The sequence below is a fragment of the Gopherus flavomarginatus genome, chromosome 1 (genome assembly GCF_025201925.1).
Source record: "Gopherus flavomarginatus isolate rGopFla2 chromosome 1, rGopFla2.mat.asm, whole genome shotgun sequence".
Lineage (NCBI taxonomy): Eukaryota > Metazoa > Chordata > Testudines > Testudinidae > Gopherus > Gopherus flavomarginatus.
In genome coordinates, this window is record NC_066617.1 from 118,687,117 (window position 1) to 118,712,255 (window position 25,139).

At 45.1% G+C, this 25,139-nt stretch overlaps 3 protein-coding genes across 4 annotated transcripts in view; 2 read left to right on the forward strand and 1 right to left on the reverse strand.

Annotated features, from left to right (window-relative positions):
* The window catches only part of CACNA1C (calcium voltage-gated channel subunit alpha1 C), an 882,295-nt gene extending 878,281 nt beyond the window's left edge, over positions 1-4,014 (forward strand). The window contains exon 46 of the transcript XR_007768991.1: positions 4,005-4,014. The gene's annotated coding sequence lies outside the window, so the exon portion shown is untranslated. The remainder of the gene's footprint in view (positions 1-4,004) is intronic.
* ADA2 (adenosine deaminase 2) overlaps positions 1-14,336 on the reverse strand; it is a 58,335-nt gene extending 43,999 nt beyond the window's left edge. The window contains exon 1 of the mRNA XM_050920882.1: positions 14,269-14,336. The gene's annotated coding sequence lies outside the window, so the exon portion shown is untranslated. The remainder of the gene's footprint in view (positions 1-14,268) is intronic.
* Positions 14,337-17,232: 2,896 nt separating this feature from the next.
* Positions 17,233-25,139, forward strand: part of LOC127033027 (chromatin remodeling regulator CECR2) — a 139,414-nt gene continuing 131,507 nt past the window's right edge. Inside the window, exon 1 of one of the 2 annotated variants that reach the window (XM_050920805.1) lies at positions 17,233-17,526. In XM_050920805.1, coding sequence (XP_050776762.1) covers positions 17,374-17,526 — 153 coding nt within the window. In that variant the 5' untranslated portion in view covers positions 17,233-17,373. Of the gene's footprint in view, positions 17,527-19,707; positions 19,781-25,139 lie in introns of those variants that run through there. The other variant, XM_050920815.1, reaches the window with a different exon arrangement.

Genomic DNA, 25,139 nt, shown 5'->3' on the forward strand with positions numbered 1-25,139 from the left:
TTCCCCCATTAGCCTCAGCATTGCATCCTGCCTCTTCTCATTGTGCTCACTTAATGCCTTCCTGGACTCTGCCACTGCATGCCTCCATGCATTCAGCTGTGCCCTATCAGTGCGGGAGGACTGCATGAGCTCGGAAAACATGTCATCGCAAGTGCAGTTTTTTTGCCTTCTAATCTGCGATAACCTCAGGAATGGACATAATAGGGGGAGCATAGAAACATTTGCACTTGCGGGGGATAAAAAGGGAGAGTAAAATTTAAGATGATACATTTCTGAGAACAAAAGGGAGACTCTTTCACAGTGAATCAAGCAATTTACAGCAGACAGCACATGTGCTTTAGGTACAAGGTCACATTTTGCCCTTTATATTGAGCACCTGCTGGCATGGTGACATATCACACACAGCTGGGCAACAGAATTTGGTTTCTAGGCAGCCATGGTAAGCCAAAGGGTACGCAGGTTTGGCTTCCAACATCTTCATAACATGTGGGAATGTTTTCAAACTGCAGCGCCCTCCTTTCCCATAGCAAGCTATGCTGGTTGGGTTTGCCATTTAAAAGGAGGAGCTGCAGTTTTTGGGTGGATGTGCAGCACACACCTTCCCCCACCCCTCCACGTAGCTATTTGGGATGATCCCTTCACCCCTCCCTCTGCCACGTGGCTATTCTCAGGGATGATCCCTTTTAGCCAAGAACAAACAGCCCAGCATGAACAGGGTCCTTTTACTGTTCCCTTACAAAAATTCCCCTATTTCAACCAGGTGACCATGAATGATATCACTCTCCTGAGGCTAACACAAAGATATAGACCGAATGTTGCTTGTTTGCAACCAAAACCCAGGAGCATTCGCTGCCATGCTTTGTGCTGCAATGATTCCAGACTACTTGCTACTGGCTTGACATGGTAAAGTGTCCCACCGCATAGAAAGAAATAAGGCAGCCCTCCCCAGAAACCTTCTGCAAAGGCTTTCAGAGTACCTCCAGGAGAGCTTTGTGGAGATATCCCTGGAGGATTCCCACGCCATCCATAGACACGTTAACAGACTTTTCCAGTAGCTGTACTGGCCGTGAATGCATCCCAAGTCCTCAGGGCAAATCAAACATAAAGCACTATTGCTTTTAAACCCTGTACTGGAGTTACAAATGTGCACGCATTAGAGGAGCCTTCTTCACCTTTAAGGTCGGGGATCCCACCATGGGAGGGTATTAGCTCCAGGGTGATGAAAGGGTCCTGGCTGCCAGAGAGAACGGATTCACCACTTGCCTGCTCTGCATTCTCTTCCTCCTCCTCCTCTTCCTCATTCACAAAATCCTCCTCTGTGTTGCGTGAGACTCCCTCAAGTGTCCACGGACAGTGGTGGGGTAGTGGTTGGGTCCCCCCCAGAATGCCATGCAGCTGATCATAGAAGCGGCATATATGGGGCTCTGACCCAGAGCGACTGTTTGGCTCCTTTGTCTTTTGGTAGGCTTGCCTGAGCTCCTTTACTTTCATGCGGCACTGCCGTGTGTCCCGGTTGTAGCCTCTGTCCATCATGCCCTGTGCGATTTTGGCATATATATTAACATTTCTTCTTTTTGATCGGAGTTCTGCCTGCACAGATTCTTCTCCCCATACAGCAATCAGATCCAGTGTCTCCCATTCGGTCCATGCTGGAGCTCGTTTGCAATTCTGGGGGGACTGCATGGTCACCTGTGCTGCTGAGCTCGCCACAGTGACCAAACAGGAAATGAAATTCAAAAGTTCCCAGGGCTTTTCCTGTGTACCTAGCTAGTGCATCAGAGTTGAAAGTGCTGTCCAGAGCGGTCACACTGGAGCACTCTGGGATAGCTCCCGGAGGCCAATAACGTCAATTTGCATCCGCATTACCCCAAATTTGACCCAGCAAGGTCGATTTTAGCGCTACTCCCCTCGACGGGGAGGAGTACAGAAGTCAATTTTAAGAGCCCTTTAGGTTGACGGAACGGAGTTGCTTGTATAGACGCATTCATTATAAAATCGACTTAACGTGGCTAAATACAACCTAACCCTGTAGTGTAGACCAGGGCTTAGACTAGTAAGTGCTTGGCAGGAAGTAGTGGGAAATGGAGAAAAGAGGGACCAAAGTTAGAGGGCCTTGACAAGGAATCTCCAGCTCCTTCCAGCATCACCTCAGTTCCTGTTTCCTCAGCCTACCAGATCAAGGAGCAGTGGGTATAAAAATAAATGTTTCTAGAACTGCGTGGACATGTTTCAGAAGATTATAATTATTTTAAAGGTGATCAGGTTTGTTTCTCTTCCCTGGTCTCTTCACTTTCCATCTGCAGCTACTGCTAGGATTATGGTGTTAATTTTATATTCCAGAGGACCCATTACAGTGCCACTGCCAAATCTTCTATGAGCATTGTTCGATACTCTTGGACCAATCCCATGTTTATGGTGAGCTGCACTTTGTCCCCAGAGGAGTTTCACTTTACTGCTATGTCCAGTTGCTGGAAAACTTCACATAATCACTTTCAAACACAAATCTTTCAGGCAATAGCAGAACAATTTGCTGCTACTATTGTCACCGACTAGGCTGCAGCTCTCTACTTCATCATGTCCATGTTGGCTATTCTCTTCTCTCATCTAATTCCTTCAGGCATAGCCACATGGGCTGATAACAATACTTTTAATATATGCAATACCTTTCATCCAAGAATCCAATAGCTCTCTCTAGGTACTGTAGTATTTCCCCTTTTCATATCAATTCAGCCAACTCTGGGATGGAGCATGTGCAGTAGCACACAGGAACGTCACACCTTTTTAGTAGAGAAAGAGAGGGATAACTCCCCACACTGAAACTGTCTAGAAGTGTTTTAGACTAGCAGGATATAATTGTTTAGATTGCAATTTGGCCAGAAACCGGGGCTCACACCCTTCCTCATGGGATTTTTAGTTACCACGAATGGTCAGGACCCAGATATTACATCTCACCTGAAAGGCGGGACCTCCTGATGCACAGTACACCCTAGCATTGTGCTGTTAGATTTACTTAGCACTGACTCAGAGAGAAGACTGCTGTCTATTGAATCACTTCCTACCCTGGGAGAACTCCCATATTGACCCAGCCTATCTTATGAAAGCTAACAAGATAACAGCTAACCAAGCTTTTATACCATGCTCATCACTATGGTATCTGAGTGCCAGCTCAGGATGGCCTGGTTAATGTGACAGAAAAGGACAAGTCCTAGCTTTGTTGTAGGGGGTGAGAGAGTGCAAGGTTAGGATTTTCTGTTTGTCTGACACTCGAGCTCTCTGATTTAAGTCTCTAAACCCCCTCAGGCTGAGCTGTGACTCACTGACAGTGTTTGATCATATTTTCAGAGCAGGATTAATTTTGTTTTATTGCCTGTCCACATAACGGACTAATATCATCTTCAAAGGGCCATTCCTCAGAGGAGAAGGAAGGAGACGTGCTCCATAATTTACTGACCATTGCTTCTAAATTAAAAGGTTAATAGCTTGACAAATTCACATTTTAACCCTCTAGCCTGTCTCCTTCTCTAATTGCAATGCACAACATTTTTATTTGAATATAATGAAAGGTCACTAGAGAGATTTGTGTGTATGTCTATATCTATGTCTAGATCATTAAAGCTTTACTTCTTCCTTTTGGGGCACATTCTGATTTCTCCAACACCAGCATAGAGATGGAGCTACCCTGATAAATCAATGGAGTTTCTCTGGTTGTATCCTAGTGTAACTATGATCAGGATCTGCAGCCCCTGTGCTGGAATGAAAGAGTTGGCAAAGGAACAAGAAGGGGAAAGAGGGTAACTGGGAAAATCAGCTGGAGCTGTTGCATGCTGAGCACTTTTGAAAATCAGGCTTCTTATTTAGGTGCCTAAATATGGACTTAGGAACCTCGCTTCAGGCCCTTTCTTTTGAAAATCTTGGCCTAGCAGTCTGAAATAGTGGGGTATAGGTCAGACTTGAATTGTAGGGTGACCAGGCAGCAAGTGTGAAAAATCAGGACTGGGGGTAAGAGGTAATAGGTGCCTACATAAAAAAAAGCCCCAAATATCGGGACTGTCCCTATAAAATTGGGACATCTGGTCACCCTAGTGAATTGGGAAGGCTGTAGTGGAAGTTCATGGCTTGAAATCATCCTAGAAACAGAAAAGACATTATGTCATGTAACTCATTACCCTACAAATGCAGTGTTCTTCCCTATTGCATATTCACTAATGTTTTGTCAAGTAATTTAAAAATATCTCAGGCAATGGGGCATCTACCACATCCTTAGGGTGACTGGACTATTCCACAATTTAATAAGTTTTACTATCAGGATGCTTTTCCTGATAGCTTGAATTTAGCATAGAGGACTGCAGGTTAGGCTTGAAGTGCACTGACAGAGCTGCTTGGGGACCAAGGACTAGAACAACAGGTGATTCTCAGATCAGGATTGAGATGCATTGGCAGAGCTTAGTTTGTGAACTCACATTTCACCATCCCACTCTATGCCTAGCTATAAGGAGGACTTGCAGCTCTCACATTTATAGTCCACCACACCCTTTTACCTGCCTATTGTACTGAAATCTGATTAGGTTGGTAAGCAAGGGATTTAGCTTCAAGTTTCATGGTGAACCAGAAGTAAAAGCGAAAAACCTGCGGGAACAGATGGCATAGCCTTTCATCTACATACAGCCAGTTTATACCAGACTAGTGACCAAAATTGGTAACCATCCAATAACAGTTTTATGGCCTATGTACAATAAGTTTGGTGGTCCCATTGCAGGCTGTGGTAGACAGAGATCACTCTTGAATGATATTTGCTGCAGAGAACTCAAGGATTACAATTAGGCATGCCCAGGGGTGGTCACGCCAAAACCAGGCAGAGGCACTTTGCTGGGCCAGCATAGAGGAAGTTTGCACTTCTATTGCCCATGTTGTACCTGTTCAAACTGAGGACTTCAATCTCCAGGGCTGTCTGAACCAGCACCTTTCACTAGCACTGGAAAAACAATAATAAAAAAAGTATCAGTTAAAACTGTAGCAAAAGCTCTGTATGGCGGGGGGGAGGGGGGTGAGGTGGTGATGGTGTCTGTACCGTGTAATATACTGAGGGGTCAAATTCCGGGAGTGACAATCAGAGTACAGTGGATGAGGGCCTGAACAGTGATGCTCAGAACATGGTACTGGTGTGGAGCAGGTGCCTGAAGTATGTGGCAGGTGCCCTGAAAAAGTGCAGAGTGACTATCCTCATGCCTCCTTGCTGATGCATGCAAAATACAAGTCTACTTCCAAGCACCAGTAAATGTATGTTGGGGATGTTTTTCTTTGGCATGATGAGTGTCATCAGACCAAATAGTCTAGCTCCATGGAGCGCTGTCGGTATTAGAGCTGCTTCATGAACAGGTATTTGAGAGGGTAGGGGAAAGGAGTGGAGAAAAGGCTCCCAGCACCCAGCCCACAAGCTGCCAGCATTTTGGGTCTGATCCAATGCCACTGAAAGAAAGTAATGAAAATGCCCATTGGGCTCCTGCATATTTTCAAGATTATCTTTACTAGGCTGATGGAGTAAGGCCCAGACATCCTGTAATTCACTAGTTACAGAGACTATTCTGGGAAGAGTCTGGAGATGACTAAATGGGTTAGTCATCAGCCCTTTTCCTTTGTCACTGTACCAATTAAAATCCCCTCTCTCTATGAATCAGGCAGCTGTAACATGCACATATGCTGCCCAGAACAACCTGCACTCCATCCTCTCACACTAGCGTTATGTCTATAAAATCTTTAAAGGACTTTAATAGAGCTCATCCTGATTTAGGTTTTCCTATATTAGTTACACTGGTGGAAGCTGTTCAAACTGATTTTATTACATTGGTATCAAATCCTAATGTAGATGCATTTAAACCAGTTTAAATTGTGTTTACACTGGTTTATCTTAATTATATTTATTGAATTAAGCTGAACCAGTAGAAATGCTACTTAAACTGGCTTAAGAGCATCTATATTAAGGATTTAAATCAGAAACTAAATCAGCTTTGTGACACACCAGGGCAAGGTGCCTTAGATTAATGTCATTGACAGTATAGTCAGCCCCCTTGTGTTTGGTACTTATGGAGAAACTGGATGAAGTGTCTCCATTTCACCTGGAATAATAATGATATTTAGCATTTAGATAGCACTTTACAATTTCAAAACAATGAATGAACACTAAGGTACTGCAGTGACTTGGGAGCATAGGCTTTTATACCATGTCACTAGATACTAGCATTACCTAATTAGGCCTCACAACTTCCCTGAGGTAGTTAAGACTATTCCATTTCACTGATGGGGAAAACAGGCACAGAGAATTGACTTCCTCAAGGGCACATGGTGATTCAGTGGCAGAGCAGTGATTAGAACTCAGGGCTGCTCAATTGTCAGCTGGGTGCTCATTCCCCTATACTGTACTGTCTGGTTTCCAGACTATGCACCAGTCTACTCTAGTGTCCCATTTCTAAGGACATAGCGACACTGAATATGCAGTTCGTACTTGCACCATCTGTAGAGATATCTGAGCTAGCTTTGGTCTATCCAGCTGGGGTACTGATCACAGTGAAGACATAACAGGATGGGCCAGCTATCTGGGTAATTTCCCAGGGATCTGGGTGGGCTTGCATAGCCTCTGCTTCTTTAGATATACACTAAGGCATTAGTTTTAAGCAAGATTTAAAAATAGACTACTCTTACATTTTACTTATGCTGCTGTGCTGGAGGTGGATCCTGCATTTCTTTAGCCAAATTCAGCAATGACAAACAGGGGTATAAGTAGAGTAAAAAATGCATGTTGGTAAAGTTGTTTAACTTGCACCAATTTGGCACTCAGCAGTTGTAAGTAAGGAAGTAGTTGAGCAGAAAAAGCAACTACCAGGTGGGTGTCAAATGAAGTGTGGGGGGCAAGGATCTGTTTGATCTTATACCTTCCTAGTAGTTGCTTTTCCAGCCCTCTTGGTGTGTAAATTTGCACACCCACTATCAAATCAATAGATGTCACACTGCTTTATTAGTTACACCTAACATAACTTACTCCACCATAGGGTGACCAGATGTCCTGATTTTATAGGGACAATCCCGATATTCAGAGCTTTGTCTTACATAGGTGCCTATTACCCCCCACTCCCTGTCCCGAATTTGCACACTTGCTATCTGGTCACCCTACTCCACCATTTACATCAACATTGAATCTGGCCCAGAGTCTTCCATGATCACATCTGCTTACACCAGGTTTGAATGTGAACCCTATTGTCCAGGACAGAAAGTTGCAGTGCAAAACTTCCAGTAGCCTCTATTCAATCAGTGGTCTGGAGTAACCCAAGAGCTCACATCATGTCTTGGAAATCATGGAAGAGTTGTTAGAAAAAAGGGAGTTCTAAGAGGAGGTTATATGCAGTTAGGAATTAAGGTATCAGAGTAGTCCTGTCCAAGGGGGCTTTATAATTGAGAACCTAATAGGTTGTAAACAAAACTTTGTTTTAACTCCCCCTAAGGAAAACAGTCTATCCCTCTCCCCCTCCCCCACCATAGGTATTGACAGGGCATTGCTCTGTGCACAGAGTACTTTCATACTGAGAAATGTCCTCTTCAGTTCATTCTGGGGCTGTTCTCATTGCTTTGTATAACTTGCCTCTGCAGCTCTTTACACTTTTACAGCAGAACAAACTGAAGTTCCAATAGTGAGCCTCATGACTCTTTCACTATGTGTTCCGACATTGTCTAAGAACCAGCAGCAAAGCGGTATCAGTGCTATCTGTATCATTGCTACCCAATGGACTAAAAACAATTAAAGCCTCTGTTTATGCCAGTGCTGCTTGTTGAATGGCAGAGGACAGCAGAAGTGGCGACAACAGACCTGGAGAGACTTGAAAGCATTTGGATCTGCATGTCTCTCCACTCTGCTACTTGTCAAGGATTCCAAATCAGATTGCTAGCTCCCATCTTTTGTCAGTTGTTGTGGCTATTCAAGCCAGCATGTTTCTCACTTCTCTGACAGAGCTACCTATCAGTGCTCAGCAGCCATCTCTGCCTCAGCTGTGCCTATAGCTGACCACAAAAGAACAGATACACATTGGGATCATTTTAGTTCAGCTCTTTGATTTTGAAGAATTCTGAAAGATCCAGATTCCAGAGCTAAAAATCCATTGCCAGATTTTTGTTATCCTGATGATTGCTCTCCAGGGGACAAAACATCAAGTTACAACCTGCGGTTTTCAGATTCAATGGATTAGGAGCAGAAAATCTGTTGAGACCTAAGGTTTAGATCTCCTAGCTTGATATGTACTTCAGGAGAGGAGCTATAGTGGACAGGAGGCTTTACCATATCTATCCTAACCACATTCCCACTGGGCAATTACTGACTGCCTAAAATGCCCCCTTTAGTTTTAATTGGCTATGGTGTTCCTAACTTTCTTTCCTAAGGTGCAGGGACGTAAGTGCTGTTAAACTTCTGCTATGTTTCATCCCAGAGGTGGCTGCAATTCAATAGTAGGTGAAGTTATTCCTGAATACTGTGGTTTGTCTTGCAGTGCATCAGCAACATTTTCAGCTACATTCTAACTGCAAAATCTTAAATACCGTGACATCACACGAGGCAGAAAGAGCACCAGTAGCCTTTCAGGTGCTAGGTCAGACTTGCAGAAGCAACAGTCCCTGTCTTGTGATTTACAAATCATATTTTAACTTATAAACTGAGCAGATTGGATACAGAAATCCTGGAGGCAGAATAAATATGGAACTTCACTTTTGCAACTGCATTTTTAAGAGTGTAACAATTTTAATTTTTAGTCATGTTTTAACATGTTCCTGAACATGTGCTAACATGACTGCAAATTCTAGTGTGGATAGGGTACAAATGCTTGTTGCTAATCACGTTTAACTCTTGGCTGCAGGACTGGTGTATGATCTCCTGCATCCTAGTGTATGTACAACTAGGAATAAAAGATTTGTGTCCTGTCCAAGCCAGAATTTGCATCATACATATGTAAAAACAAAGCTAAAGATTTAACCCTAGACATATCCATAGCATGCACCTCATTCAAGCAAGAGAAGGTGTGCCTCCGGTTGACTGCACCACAGCTACAAACTAAGGGTTTGTCTACACTACAGGTTTTGTTGATACAACTTACGTTGCTCAGGGTGTGAACAACCCAGAGTGACATAAGTTACAACAACCTAAGTGCTGGTGTGGACAGCACTATGTCGGTGGGAGAGCTTCCCTCGCCAGCATAGCTACCGCCTTCCACAGAGGTGGTTTTATTATGCCAAGAGGAGAGCTCTCTCCCATCAGCATAGAGCATTTTCACCAGCCATGCAGCTGCAACCTGTAGTGCTTCTAGTGTAGATAAGGTGACCAGATGTCCCGATAAAATCAGGACTGTCCTGATATTTAATCCTTTGTCCCACATCTCAATCAATGTACGATCGGGATGCCATTTGTCCCGATATTCAGGTAAGGAGGCAAGTGGGAGAGAGGCACTGGAGCACCCACGGGGGAAAATTGCAGCTAAGCTCCCCCATCTTCTTCCCTCCTCCCCCCAGCATGCCGCATCCCTGCTTCTCCCCTCCTCCAGCGCTTCCTGCCACCTAACAGCTGTTGGCAGCACTTAGCGCTTTCCAGGAGGGAGTGGGGAAGAGCGGGTGCACGGTGCGCTCAGGGGACGAGGCGGAGAAGAGGCAGGGCAGGGGCGGGGACTTGTGGGAAGGGGTGGAATGGGGGCAGAGTGAGAGTGGTGCAGGGGAGGGAAGAGGCAGAGGGTGGGCAAGCACCCACCCGGCAGAGGGGATGTCGGCACCATAGGGGTGAATGGCGGGCGGGCAAGCGAGCAAGCAGGGAGGTGAGCAGTGGGTGAGGGACCAAAGAGGGATGCAGCAAGCCAGTGGCAGGCTGACGGATGAGGAAGGGAGCGGTGGGGGGGCCGAGCAGGGGCAACCTGGGGCAGAGTGGGGGAGGAGCAGGAGTGGACTGTGGGCAGGGCTGATGGCACCCTAATGTGTCCAAATATTTTAGTATGGTGATCTGGTCACCCTAAGTGTAGACAAGCCCTAAGTGTGCTGGGTGGGAATGTCAGACTTCTCCTCTCATGCTACTCTGGCTTCCAACTCCTCCTCTTCCCCACTCCTTATTAGAGCGACACTCCATAAAGCCCTGTTCTCTTTTCTGCCTTCGTATAGTTACTATCCGTGCCCACCCAGCTTCTTCCTGCCCACCTTCTTTGACTCTAACATCTGGTTCTCCCTTTCACCATACTCTCTCACCCTTATCCTTGATGACCTCAACTTTCACACTGATTTACTGTCCAAACCTCTCATTTCACATTTTCCTGATTTCACCTACTTGTTCTACCCTAAGACCTGTATTAACTCTCCTGCTCCCCAAAATAGCCACCTGCTTGACCTCCTCTTTACTAAACACTGCTCCCTCTCCTGGGACTCCAACCATCTCCTTCCACATCCTCCTCCTGTCATTGCCACTCTCTCTTCCGCACAAGCTTTTTCTTCTTCGCCTTTAACTCACAGAGCAGGATGTCTACAACTACTGCCTCATGTTCCTTTCCTTTAACTCTATGCTAGATCTTCTCTAATCACGCTTCAGCTGTCTTCACTCCACTGAATTTGCTCTCCCCAAGGTCTCCGACAACCTCTCCAAGCCTCTGCTCCAGTTTCATCATCTCTGCTGCTTTTGACACTGTCAGTCATATTCTCCCCTTCTTGAAATCTCCTCCTCCTTTTGTGATACTCTCCTTGTTCTCTGCCTACATCACTGCTATTCTGCTGGCATCTTTCTTGGTGGATCTTTCTCCTCCCCACACCCACTCTCCACGAGTGTCCCATGGAACTCTGTCGTTAGCCTCCTGTTCTGATCTCTTATAGACAGAGGATCCTTCCCAAATTAATTGGCAAAGCCGCTACCCTCTCCTCACGACCACTTCTGCTGTGATGCCTCCAAGAAATCAGCCAACCAATGACTGTTTCTTCATGTGGGAGTCTGATATAGTTGATTTCATTTATTTCATATGGTTTGGAACTGTCAAAAAGACATGTAGTATGTAAGTCAGTGGCTCACAAACTCTGTTTGGCAGAGACTGTGCTGGGCCTGCAACCAGCTGACTGGGCAGGAGGTGGCCCATCAGATTATCTACTAAAATGTGGTCCACACGATAAAAGTCTGAAAACTTCAAATGTAGCTTGTGTAACCACATTAACTTGTCATTAGCCTTGTCTTCCCTCCCTCTCCCTTTTTTTGGTCTCATACACTAGTATCTTGTCCAAAATGAAATTATAAACACTTTGAGGCAGGGACTCTGTATCTATAGGTTTGTACAGTACCTTGCACTATGATGACCTCATCCAGATTGGGGCTTATGGGCACATCCACAATACAAACAATAGCGAAAACTTCAATAATGTCTGTCAGCTAAGAATCTCAAAATGTTCTATGAAACATTTTTATGAAAAATTGGACTATTCTGAAGCCCCATGCTCCTGGGAATGAACCCCTTGTGAGAATAGGGCACTTCAGGTTTGGCTGGCCCTTCTGCAGTGCAAACAGTTTGAAGACTCCAAAAATGGCAGACTGTAGGGATTTCTATATAGATTTTTTTTTTAAATCTCTTCTCATATTTTGTTCAGTTAGGGTTTAACCTAAAACCAGAAACTCTGAATGGAAAGGGAAAGAAACAATAAAAATTATAAACTCTTATTGATTATAGCACCACAGTAGTTAGAGATGGAACAGGCCTATTCAATCACAATCCATCCTTGTCCAAGGGCAGGATACAGGCCCCTGACAGAAGACATATTTGACATTAAACTAATGCTGCATTTAATTTATGCCAAAGCAGGTCAAATAATATCTCAAGCCTTTCCAGGGGAAGTGGAAAATATTCCTCCTTTTCCCTTACCTCCAGCCAATTGATTCCTTCACACAGGAGCTGGGACTTTTCAGTCCTTAAGTCACCTGGAAACATTTGTTTTAATATTGGCACTTGGAATTTGGCAGTTTTCTTCAGGAAATGAGATCTGGAAACCCAGTGTTGATCTTGAACAAAGATGTGTGGATCCCCTTTGTTCCATCAACTCAGAGTTCCCTCTCAGTAGGGTTTTACATAGTACAAACAACTCAGCTGCTGGAGGATTTGGGGTAGGAAGGAAGAAAGAGTATGTAGAAAAAAGGTGTAGGAGCGGGGGTATGCGGAAACAATAAACAGGAGTGTAGGGGGAGAAGGAGGACAAGGGGGAGAAAAATCACTGAGCAAGCGGGGCATTAGAGGTGGCACAGAGAAACAAGCAGGAGAAGATGGTTGAGCGCAGTAGGGAAGAGACATTGGGCGTAACACGCTTTGCTTGTGAGATTGGAACACTGAGTATTTGCAACAAAACAGATGAGGTGTGTGCGCATGTAGGGGGTAGACAAGGACAAAGATGAACTGCTGTCTTTGCACTGTGCACAACAGCAGGAAAAAGGCAAATCAAATCTGCGAGAGCACAGGCGTTTGTGTTGAATATAACACATCTAAAAAAGTGATTCAAGAACAGCTTGAGAGTCTGTCAGTACACACACTGCTGTGGGCAGTTCCAGGCACCTTCATATAAAAATAACATTATAGCAACAGAATGGGTTCACCATAAGTAACAGGGATGATAGAGAGAGCCAAATTAATCCAAAAATGTTAAGAGAAATTAGGACTGTAGCTCTTTTGAAAAGGAGAGATTAGGAGACTTCATTAAGATTCACAAAATTCTTAATGGGATAGAGAGCTGGGATGGTACAAAGCTGTTTGACCTAGTGTCAAGAACAAGGGGAGATGCAACAATAAGATAAGCCACAGCCGGACACTACAGGAATTCAAGAAGGAATGTCAGTATAGAGGGAAATGTATGTACAAAATAAACTACCCTATGCAGCAACAGGATCAAGAAAGAGTTCTAGGAAGAAATCAGATCTAACTTAGAACACAAATAATATTACAGGGTTCACAGAGGCCTTATCACCCTGAAATTTCTCACACGAAGTTATTGTATTTTGTGCTGCTATTGTGTGTTGTTAAAATGCTATTTGCTAGGCTGCAAGCCTGCAACCTCCTCCCTCTGCACTGACCATAGGATAGCTGGAGCTGGATTAATCCAGCACAGGCAGATACAATACACAAGAGAGCAGCAGCCTCCCTGCTCAGTACTGAGTCTTAAAGTCCTTGCTTATTGAAAAAGGCTGAAATGATCCTGCCGCTAACATTTTGGTCTCATGTAAATAATAGATTGCCTGTCAAAGGACAGTTTTTTTTTTTTTAAAGTAACTGATGTACAGTTCTGGGGAGACTAGACACAAAGACTATACTTAGAAAGGTAAATAATAAACTGAGAAACAGTATGTATCTAGGCAAGCAGCTTGACAAGGTAGGGAGCAAAAGAGTGCCTGGGAAATCTCTACAGCGGGTGTGAAATTTACAACAAATGAGAATGAGGTCTATGTCTGAGGAATGCCTGATGCTAGCTCTGGTAACACTGTAAAACATGCAACACCATTTATCCACATCACTGCCCCATTTCAGTAGTGACATTCATAGCCCTTATTCACATAAATACATAGGAATTAGCATACCAGATCAGACCAGTGGTCCCTCTAATCCAGTATCCTCTCTGGACAGTTGCTACTACCTGATCCCTCAAAGGGAGGTGGAAGAAACCCTGGACAATTATAGAACACTCTGCATGAGGGACCTTTCTCCTTAATCCACAACCATTAGCTGAGTGGTTATTTTATGCCCTGAAGCCTAAGGGTTTACATCCTTTCTAAAATTTATTTTTATCCTGTCTAAAGTAACCATAAATGTTCTCAATATCCATATAAATGTCTAATCCTTTTTGAAATCCTACTAATCTCTTTGCCTCAATGATACCTTATGGTAATGAATGCCATATGTTAATTATGCATAGTGTAAACTATTTCCTTTTCTCATTTTAAATTTGCTACCTTTCAGTTTCATTGGATGTTCCTTGATGATCTAGTGTAAAAAAGGGTAAACAGGAGTGCACAGTTTGCCTTTTCTAGACCACTCATTATTTTACATAGCTCTGCCACAGAGATTTTCAAACTTTTTCAGCTGAACCCCCGCCCTCAGTTACAATTTTGGTTGCACCCCCCACCAACCCAGAGAAAAACAGACACATGTAAAAGTATGCTTAATAGCTTACATAGACTTAACAGACCTTAATACAACTTTAATTGAATTACCTACACCTGTAACTTTCAAATACACAGATACTTACCAATGGCACAGCCAAGGCTTCCTCAGCAATGGGCTGCTTCTATTTCACAGCGAGATTGCACCATTAGGGCAGGGCCAATACCTGTCCCTCTCCCATCAGGTTTTCAGGGTAGGGGAAGGAGCATGCAATGGTCTCTTGGGGAGGAGCAAGCACTAGGCATGGAAGCTGTCAGGAGTGGAAATTGGCATGGCCATGGCAAATGTTAATGCTGACCCAAAGGCTGGGTGGCCCACTGAGGTGAGTCAGAGGGTGGAGGTAGCACTCCTTCCTTGCCCCCATCATGCAGGATTGGCATGAGCTGCCTGGTGTTTCCACTTGCCTCCCAATATTCCTCCATGCCCTCATATGGGGGGGGCACACTCCATAGTTTGAAAATCTCTGCTCTACCATGTCCTCTTATTTGCCTCCTCTCTGAACTAAACAGTCTCATTCTGCCTTCTCTAAGGTATTTCTGAGGCTTCACTTGGGCCAAATATGCAGTGGTACAGTGCACCAGCATGTCTCTCAAGCTGCCTTCTTTTTCTCCAACGTCTCAGCTTTCATTGTAAAACAAAGATTACGTGTCTAGCTATTATGGTTGAAAAGAAATTTTTAAAAACTTGAACAGAATGCAAAATGACATGATGACATCTGCCTGAGTTTGCAGAGAGTCTCAAATAGCAGGCCTGAGAGGTGTGAACTGTCCTATTTATCTCATTTGCCAATGACGATACCATTGACTGAATGATGCCAATAATCTCCCTCTCTACTCCCTCCCCAAATCAAGGTGCTGAGCCCAGCATTTACACACATTAGTCCATGCAAACGTGAGGCGATACGTGTAGAGCGATAATCACTTGCTCTCTGCTTGTATTCAAATAGCAGCTTTTGGTTAACGCCATATGTAGGAGGAGAGATGGAAAGTTGGAATCCAAAGGTTCCATGATAGCCAGTGGCAGCAGTCCAGAAGAGGAGGAGAGATGGGAAGGGAAGAGGAGAAGAAGCAGCCAGGTAAAGACAATACAGGAAATGGCATGGTCAGGTAAGGCACATGGGGAGGACAAGGTCAGAGACAAGAAAGTGAACAGAATAAAGGAAAAAGGGAGATAGTGAAATTTTAAAAATGACCAGAACCAGGTAGAAGTATGAAGGAGAAAAGGGGGGAGAGGGAAGGCTAGCCAAAGAACTTGTATACACACAGTCATTGCACCGTTCAACTAAAACTAGGATGCTTAAACCCATGCAATTGTGTGTGTCAACACTACATGGCTTACATCTGTTGAGCTTGCCTTTGTAAAGTGATGTAAGCGAGGTTTAAACTGACGTATTGCATGCATCATCCCTTTAGTTAAGCTTGTGCAACTTCTGTTTTTAACCTAGGCCTCAAGTAGCAATTATACCTAGGTCTTCTATGGTGCTTTTCATCAGTAGGTCAAGCTCACTATCTCCATTCTACAAAAGGGGAAACTGAGGTGCAGAGACATGAAGTGACTTGCTCAAGCTCACCCAGTAGGCCAGTGGCAGAGAAAGAGCAGGCAAGCAAGCTCCTGGCTGTGGCTCATTGCACTGGGAAGGTGAGAAGAGTGAATTGTCAATTGGCCTATCTTTTGCTTAATATTAAAATAAATTAGAAAATCTTTCTTTCTCCAGTGCACTAAGTCAGGCTTGTGTCTCAGATACTGCTGATGCACCCAAGCACAAGCTTGAGGATAATTAGTTTAAATGGGGGGAGGTTACATTATTTACAGGGCAACATCAGTGAAGCAGAAGGATGATGCAATGCAGCATGGGGATTTAGGTGGCACGTCTAGGTTTACTAGAAGAGAACTATCATAGAATATCAGGGTTGGAAGGGACCTCAGGAGGTCATCTAGTCTAACCCCCTGCTCAAAGCAGGACCAAACCCCAGATTTTTGCCCCAGATCCCTAAATGGCCCCCTCAAGGATTGACCTCACAATCCTGACCTATACCCCTCCCCCAGCCTCCCTGGCCACAAAGAAAAGTCTGAAAACATGAACCCAAATGCACCCTAAAAAGCTCAAAACCCACAATAGAGAGACTCCCACCCCTTCACAGATTTGTTAAAGTCATGATTTCTTTTGAAGACTGATCCCTGATTTTTGAACACTGGGTATTAGCAATATTGACTCGTCCTCCTCTCCTACCTGATCCCCCTCTGACCTCCTCCCCCGCACCGGCTGCATTACCCATGTGCTCTGCTACCTGCATCTTCCTAAATCACAGCACAACTCAGCCTTCAGCACTCCCGGCTCCCCAGCTCCAGGCGCCTGCTTCCCCGCGTCCTGGGGCAGCACCCCCAGGCCAGCTTCCAGAACCCTCCACCCCGCAACTCTCCAGCCACCGCGAGCCCGCCCCAGTGAGAAGCGAGCCACTACCCCTGAGGGCGCAGCGCCACGGAGGAGGCGGGGCGGTCCGAGCGCGCCCCCCCGAGCACTGGTGCCTGCGCCTCCGGGCCGAGCCAGGCCGGGCAGCGATCTGGCTCCTGTTGTTGTGATGAGAGCCCGGCCACGCCCCCTCCTCGTGCGCGGCCCCGCATAGCCGGCCCCTTTGCTCCCCAAGCCCCGCCCCCTCCCTGCCTCCAACTAACCAGCCAGCCCGCCCCCAGCTTCGCCCCGCCTCCTCTCCCGGACGGCCCCTCCCCTCTTTTGTCCACTCCCCAGACCACGCCCCTCCGGCCCCGCTATCTCCCAGTCCCCGGCCGCGCCTTACTCAGGCCCCGCCCCTTTCCCCAGGTGGCCCCACCCTCTCTATCTAAGCACCACCCCAGTCCATAGGCCACGCCCCTCCCTCCCCCCTCCGCTCCCCTCGTAGCCCCCTCCCCTCCCCCCCGGCCCCATCTGTTTCCCCGGCGGTGCGATGGTTACATTGTATGGAGAGGGCAGCAGCAGCGGCGGCAGCGCGAGGAGGAGGAGGATGGGTCCGCGCGGCGGCCGCCAGCAGCAGCTCCCCCCAGTGCAGCAGGGGCAGCAGCGCCACCGCCGGCCCTAGAGACCCCCGAGCCGAGGCGCCAGCCCGGAGCCCCATGCGCAGGCGAAGGGGCAGCGCGGGGCCGCCGCTGGTGCTGGGGGGCTGCTGCTGAGCGGAGCGCGGAGACGGAGCGGGAGATGTGCCCGGAGGAGGACGGAGGTTGCGGCGTGGTGGGGACCGGGGGGCCGGAGGGGCTGGGCGAGCTCCGCTCCTGGTGGGAAGTCCCGGCCATCGCTCACTTCTGCTCCCTCTTCCGCACCGCTTTCCGTCTGCCCGACTTCGAGATAGAGGTGAGCCGCGGAGGGGAGCGGGGACCCGGTGGGACTGCCCCCCCAAAGGGCTGCCCCGGAGCAGGAACTCTGCCCGCGCCGCAGCCCCGTGTTCCCGGGCAGCTGCTCTGCCTTCCCCGCCTGGTCTCCGGGCTGAGAGGGAGCCGCTGCCCGAGGTCCTGGGGGGCTGGGCGGGGAGCTCCCTCGCGGTCTCTCGCTGGCTACTCTCGGGCTGCGTGAGTTGTTTGGGGAGCGGCCCTTCTGCCCTGGGGAAAGCCGCCGCCCGAGCTTGGTCCCTGCTCCGTGCCAGAGGGTTGAAGCCGGATCCTTGCTGGGCATCCCGTGCACACGGGAAAATTTCTTTGGCGGAGACTTTGCCCCAGGAGGGTCTGGCTGGAGCTGGTTCCTGCAGCCCCGGGAAACCGGCGCTGCCAAGCCTGGATCCGGATCTGAACTGCCCCCAAGTCCCGGGGACGGGCCGGATCCCGCTTCGCTTCGGCCCGTTCTAGACAGACCTAGAGCCGCGTCTACTCCCGGGCCGCCCAACCCGCCCCACGCAACAAACTTCGGGGCGGACCAGAGCCGGGAGCTGCCTGGGTGCCCAGCTCCCCCAGGGGCTGCTGATTGATGCCAGGCATGTGGCTGCCTGCTCGCCAGGAGCACCGACCCCTGCAGAGGGAGGCTGCTTCCCTTCCCCACACAGTCTAAGGCGAAAGATCCGGACTGGACCCTTCTAATCTCTCTCCTCCCACCCCCTTCCCGGCCCTACCGCTGTGACTGAGGCTGGTGTCCCCTCGGACGGCTGGCTTGGAGTTTGTTGTTGTGCCACCATTATCCCTGCAGGGACCAAGGAGGGGAGGGGAGCTTGGCTTCCCCTCCTGTGCGTGGAGGTGCCACTGCCCCAAGGCTTTGTGACAATTGAACTCAAGCCAGAAGGGTCTACGCTACAGAGGGTGGTTGTGCGTTAGCTATTCCCGTCTCACGCTGCCCTACGGGCTTAGCTTGTTGTGAGGAGAGGTGTTGTTTTGGAGGGTGTCATGTTGAGACAACTCCAAATGTCGGTAAATCACCTTAAGGGTTTGGAACAAGTAATGGTGATGATGATTTTTGTCCATCAGTGCGTCTGAGTTTAGCACTGCAAACTATCGAGTCAATTGATACAGTCTTAGTTACAGAAAGGAAAAAAAAATCATTCTCTGTTATAGAAGCAAATTGCAATGCGAGTTCTGCTTTCCTTATACCCCATTCTTAATGTTTTCTAGTAACGTTTTTTGGCTAGCTCTTTACCAATATATTCATGGCTATTCTTTCTTTTGTTTAAAAATTAAGTTTCAAGTTATTTTGATGTAGTCTTTACATTTTGTTTTTGCCCAATGTCCCCAAACGTTTGAAATGCAGTACCACTTGCTGCCTTAATATTCTAAACTATAGAGTAAGTGTGTGAATTTGTGTGTGTTTCAGAATTTACGAATTCTGGAGAATAACAAGATGAAAAGAAGGGAGGAATGAAGGGTGTACCCCAATAGATCTTCCAGGGCCTCTAGCTTTTACTCCCAAGATCATAAGCTGCTTAGACCAATGTGATTAAACCTGGGGTTTTCCATCTGTTTGTAACAGATGTAACAACTTTGGTGTTTCTCTGATGCTTTTTCAAACTTTAAAGTGTACATCAAAAGCAGAGGTTTTGCCAGGTAGCAAAAATGACTCCTGAGGGTTTTGTGGGAAGGATGCATGAGTAAAATATAGAGTAGATGGCTGGGGGAAGGGGGAGCTGCTTTATGAAAAAGTGCAATGGTGCAATATGGTAGTGAGGAGAAATATTAAAGTGAATGGAAAGGGCATATTAAAGAAATTGAGAGAAACAACTTGAGATCTCATAAGAAACCAGGATATTTAGGGTCAGCAACTACCCTTACATACTGATCTGTCAAAGAACAGATTATCATAGCACTGGGATTTTATCATCTGGTTTGCTATTATAAAATATAGTGTTTGTGTTGGAAACTTGCACAATGCTTTGCAGAATATAAAATGTGTTCCCTTCCCCAGTCACTGCTCAAAATGGTGGTTGTGATAGGAGGAGCTTGTCTTGCAGTGACCTACACTGACTTGTGTCACCTTTGGCTGTAGAGATACAAGAAGACCATGGATGGGGTTGGAGTTAAGCAGAAATGAGCATAAGTTGAATACAGCTAGATATGTTTTGTTGAAATGTGGTTGCACAAGGAAGTGTGCAGCATTAATTTTAAGTTGTTTGGTCTCTTCTGCTAAACTGGTAAGAGTCTTCCTGCCTGGGCAGTTTTTTCTTTTTGGTGGAGTCGTAGTAGAGGATGTTGGATGTTTTAACTTAATGGTGGATGATGCCAGTTTTCATGATTTGAAATGTTGAGAAATCCTGTTGGGATAGATGGATGCATTAGGGGAATATTTATGTTCATTGTGCAACTTCCAAATAATTTCTGAAGTGATCTAAATGGAGTGCCACAAGCACGTCGTCTCTCTGCAGTGCACTATTTTCTAAATTGAAATATATTTTCAGATATATATGTATGGTTGTGGGAAGTGTCTTGTAAATATTTTGTATTTTGGGTGGTAAATGCTGCAAAGTTTGACACAGTAAGAAATTTTTTCTGTTTGCTTCTAAATGCTATCTTGGTAGCATATTGGCAGTAACCTGAGAGAACAGTAAGGCGGTGAGCATTTTTTTAAGACAGTAATTGCCCCATGAATGTGAATTCCAAAGGCCCCTTTCCAGAGATGCTTAAGGTTCAACAGGATGTGTGAATTCTTAAAGGCCAAAACTCCTTGAGCAGGATGTGAATTTCTGAAGAGGGGGAATCCCGTATGCAGTGTGAAATCTTGAAAGGGGAGAAGGTCTCTCAGTGATGCAACTCCTTTGGAAAGGGAACTCCCCTCCCCCCTGCTATTAATGCAAAACACTAAAGGGGTGGGGTGGAGAAGCTCTTTGGTCCAGCCTTGTGAAGTCTTCCAAGGAACCAAAATTTACAATGACAAAAAGCCAACTCACTAGCATTTCAGCTTAGCAGGCAATTAGCATCTGGCTTGCTTCACCAGTGACGTGAATTTGAGCTCCACATCAGTTCCTAGAGCTTGCTTAGGGTGGGGAAGCTAACATCACCTGGAAAGAAATTGGGAAGAAATGTCGTATGTCTTCAGTAAAAAGGCTGCAGCTGTGACCTTGTAGTGTTCAGTGTAAACACTCACTACAGGAACAGGTGGGGTTATCTGGTCACTATAGTTAATGCACCTCCACAAGAGGCTGTAACCGTCTACACTGGGGGTTAGATCGGCTTAACATCTCTCAGGAGTGTGCTTGTTTCTAACCTTAGAAATATTATACATATCCCATCTGGTTTTCCCTCGGTTTTGCTGAAGGACATTATGGGGTGTGGAGGAGTGTCTCTGAGATGCATATTTTGGTCTCTCGCCTTAATTGAAGGGGCACTGGTGTGCGCTTTTCCACAAAGAGATCCTTTCTTCCAAGTGGTCATAGGACGCTAGTGTTTATAAACAGGCGTTATCAAAAAATAAACAAGCAAACAGAATCTGAAATTAAGGGTTAATCCACACTTAACGTTTTATTGGCCTGCGTATGTCAGTGATGGGGGTGTGTGTGTGTGTGTGTGTATGTGTATGTGTGTGTATATATATATATTTTGTTGACGTGATCGTGTCAGTAAAAGCCCTCGTGCAGATGCAGTTAGATGCAATATATGGTTCTTTACATCGATATAGCTTAATTTGGTTCCCCAACCAGTATAAATTATACCAGTATAAACATTTTTATAACTGTCTACACTGAGGGGAGATTTGCAGGTTAAAGTTTTGCTGCTTTAACTATAGTGGCATAGTTAAAGTGTAGACAAGTCCTAATTCTGTGTTTTTATTTTTTAAAATCCCTTCCTTTCTTAATTGCTGGGTTTCAGGCTCTTGCAATGTTAGATTTCACTAGTTCTCCAGACAGCATAATATTTCTTGGGTAGACAAAATCTGAATTTCTAACATTAAAGGTTTTTTTCCCTGATTTTTTAAAAAAATATCTTTATTCATCATAATAAAAAGTAAAATCGACACAGGCAAATTCTTCCCCTTTGTATATTATCTTTAATTGGAGTACAGGGAAGGATAGGAGGAAGGTAGCCTTATTGTGTAGACTGCTTGATAATTCTTGGAAAGTTCTCTGTGATTTTGGTATAGTGATACATCTGAGCTCTTTTGTTTTTCTTTTTAAATGCAAACCTCTTGCCCTGTACTTACTGAACTGAAAAAAAAGTGAAGCTTCCAGATGTGGGCTACCATCAGCAGCTGTACGCGTCAGAAACCTGGGAAGCAGATGTTTTGTTTTCTTTTTCCTGGACCATTACGTGGTGAGAGGCTGTAGAAGGGGAGTGGGTTTATGAAGCTGGTTGGCTCAGATAAAGAAGTGCATCCATCAGGCCAGGCTCTGGGTATTGTTATGGGAAGGGCGGTGTTGAACACCAAGCCCCCATGCTGGCTTCAGCAGATGCAGTTGCCTGACAAGGCACAGGGCTCCTCTTTTCAAATCTACACTACATCACACAGCAGTGGACTCAGGAGGGGTTCAGCTACAACCAGGTCAAAAGTTCAGTGGGGCATGAGCGAGTGCATATGTGTGCATTGGAACATGTTTGGGGTCATGCAGAATTTTGCACACACTTTTGTAAAATCAGGATACTACATACTGTTTTTAAGGAACAGCCTGTGAGCCAGCTGTTATGTACAAACTTGTATTCCCCTTTAAAAATCAAATTATTTTGTTGTGTTTTCTTGCTGCTGTTAACATTGGCAGCACACTGAGAGTTTGCCCTCTTCCCCTCAAATATTAGTTTGGAATGAGGGCTGACCACAAACCCCTATTGCAGAGATTATCAACTTTCTTCCTGGGCTTTGTGTTGACATGCAGAAAAGGTGCTTTCTGCAATCATATTAGCTAACACGAATGAAGAAAGCAACTCTTTCCTCCCTGTCAAGACATAGCCATAGTGTGGACCACATCCTGATACAGTGTGTCTCTTGGACATTTACCCCTCCCATTTGTAATTGCATATAGAAGCATCTCTATGACAGCTACAGCAATTGTTTATGAATAAGATAATACTTGTGTTTAACATTTTCAGCTGTATGTTCATGTAGTTGAGAAACTGGAAATTGGCCAGAATCATGTCACCACTCAGCTGTTTTGGTTCCTTTAGCAAGTGCATGGGGCCGTGAACTACAGTTTAAGAATATCTGCATTGGTGGGTCAAAAGGGGGTGACTTTCAAATATGTGCTTCAAAATAATCAAAACATTATTAACTTAGTTGATTTGCAAAAGGAAAGCCACATTGCATATGGGAAATATGAATCTTTTCCTGTGGGTTTTAAAATTGCCTTTGAGCAAATTGCCTCTGTCACTATGGCTTTAAGATGCTTCTCTCCTCCTGTCTCCCAATGCAGTTCATACACTGACTGTATTGTTACTTACTTCTCTCCAGCCCTCCGAAAGAAAATGCACCACTGTTCTAACCTATCTGTCTAAACTACCTTATCACACGTTTCTGTTCAATTTTCTGACCTGTTGCTCTTTATCTATTTCATGCTACTTCCCTTGCCTCCCATGTGTTTAAAACTACACCTGCTTTGCTACACTAAGATTTTGTCACGTTAAAAATATAACTTTTTTTCCCCTAGTGAAGCAAAGCATCAGTGTCAGAATTTTGTGACCTCCATTGGCCTATCAAAGCACTACTTCTAAATGCACTTTTGTGAACAGGTCAACATTAAAATGATTGTTGCCCACGCAAGGACTTATTACCATGCCTTTAGGGTTCTCCTCATTTTCTGTAACCAGGGTCCTTTGTCATCCATGATGTAAATTCTGTGGCTGTAACTGCGGTATCTTTCTTGCTCCCAGCCACAGAATTTACTGTGGTATCTTTCTGGCCCTCAAATAGTGCTTTGGAACCTAAGGTTACATTTAAAATAAATAACTGCTAGATGTATGCCAAGGTTGTCGAGAATATCTTTAAAAAAAAAAAACAACAGAATATTAAACCAATGCAGAGTTTATCTTCCTGACTCTGCCATCAGCATTAAATGATATCTCTGAAATGTTTGAATGGCCTCATTCATCTTTTTGGATTGTTTACTCTGAAACCTAAAGACAGCACTTTTAAATATCAACAGTTCACTGCTTAACTTTTTAGCAGCATTTGTCTCATCTCAAATGGCCTCTCATGCCTTCTTGGGTATCAAAATCTCCAACTTTTCAGAACTTCTAGCTTCCCTGGCTATCAACTTCTCATGCAGTGAGTTGATGCAAAAAGTTAAGGCACATGGAAATTAAGCATCCTAAACATTTCCATTCTGATGAACCAAATTATCACTGAAACTTATGGTTTTGCTGCAGTTTAGGTCCAGCTTGTTCTGAGTGTATGTGGAGGCGGGGTGAGGAGCTTTCACTGTACCCAGCAACATTTTCTTTTAATAACTTTTCCAGTGCTTTCACTGATTTGTATTGAGATAATTATGTAAATAATTCACTCCAATATTATATTGTTAAAATCTCACCCCACTGCTGCTCTTCCTTTGGGTCACCACCCATTATTATTATTTTATTATTTGTATTACAGTAGCATCTAGAGAACATATTAAGGTCCTATTGTGCTAGACACTGGGCAGAAGGGAAGATGGTCCCTGCCTGGAAGAGCTTACAGCTTAAGGCAAATGCAACAAGTAGGTGTAATAATCACTCAGTACAAACTGGCCAGAAAACAGTAATAAGGCTGTACATATACAAAGACCAGCTATGTTTATAGCTAAATAAGTTGAGTTGGTTAAATATTTTAAATTCGATCTAAATAAATTAGAAGTTACTAGCCATTTGCCTGTCTGTTATCAGTTAGTATTTTTCTACAGGTATCCTTGGTTGAACAGGACCTTGACATCTTTTGAAAGTAGACTGCACGGTAGCTTTACAGACTAGTTCAGGGAGCTTGCTCCATACATGAGGGACATGGAGGTGCATCTGGGAGAAGCAAACATTTGCTGATAGAGGCTAGCATTGTTGGCTGTGGAGAGGAGGTGACGTGCAGTGGGCTAAGATACAGAACGAATATGTAGGCTGTGAATAAACTGTGAAGTGCCTCAAAGATAAGGTCTAGACAAAGCGTTAAATTTGGAGAAATCCATAATCTGTGTGTGTTTATGATCTTTGGGCTGGTATATATAACTATGGGACTACATGCTACTGTTGTTCAGCAGTGGAATTCTCGCTGACATCAGTGGTTTGCACAAACATCATGGGGAGGGAATATGATGTTTTTGTAGGATCTAGGCTTTTAGTTATCAATTGTTTAGTCAGCACTTGATTTGCACATTCACGATAACTTAGTGGGGAAAATATGCTTTAAGGCCAGAGCAATTTCTGCTGTCTGTTTCTCATCCATTCCCTGTTTCTCTTCTTCTCTCTTTGTGTCTTTTCTCTTTATATTTCCTCTCCTGCACCAGTTCCCACCTTCTTGGACTTCACTTCCACCACCTGCCTTATTCTGTTTGCTAAATGATCAGAAGCGAAATAATTAACACTTAAAATGGCAGTGTGTCACATCCT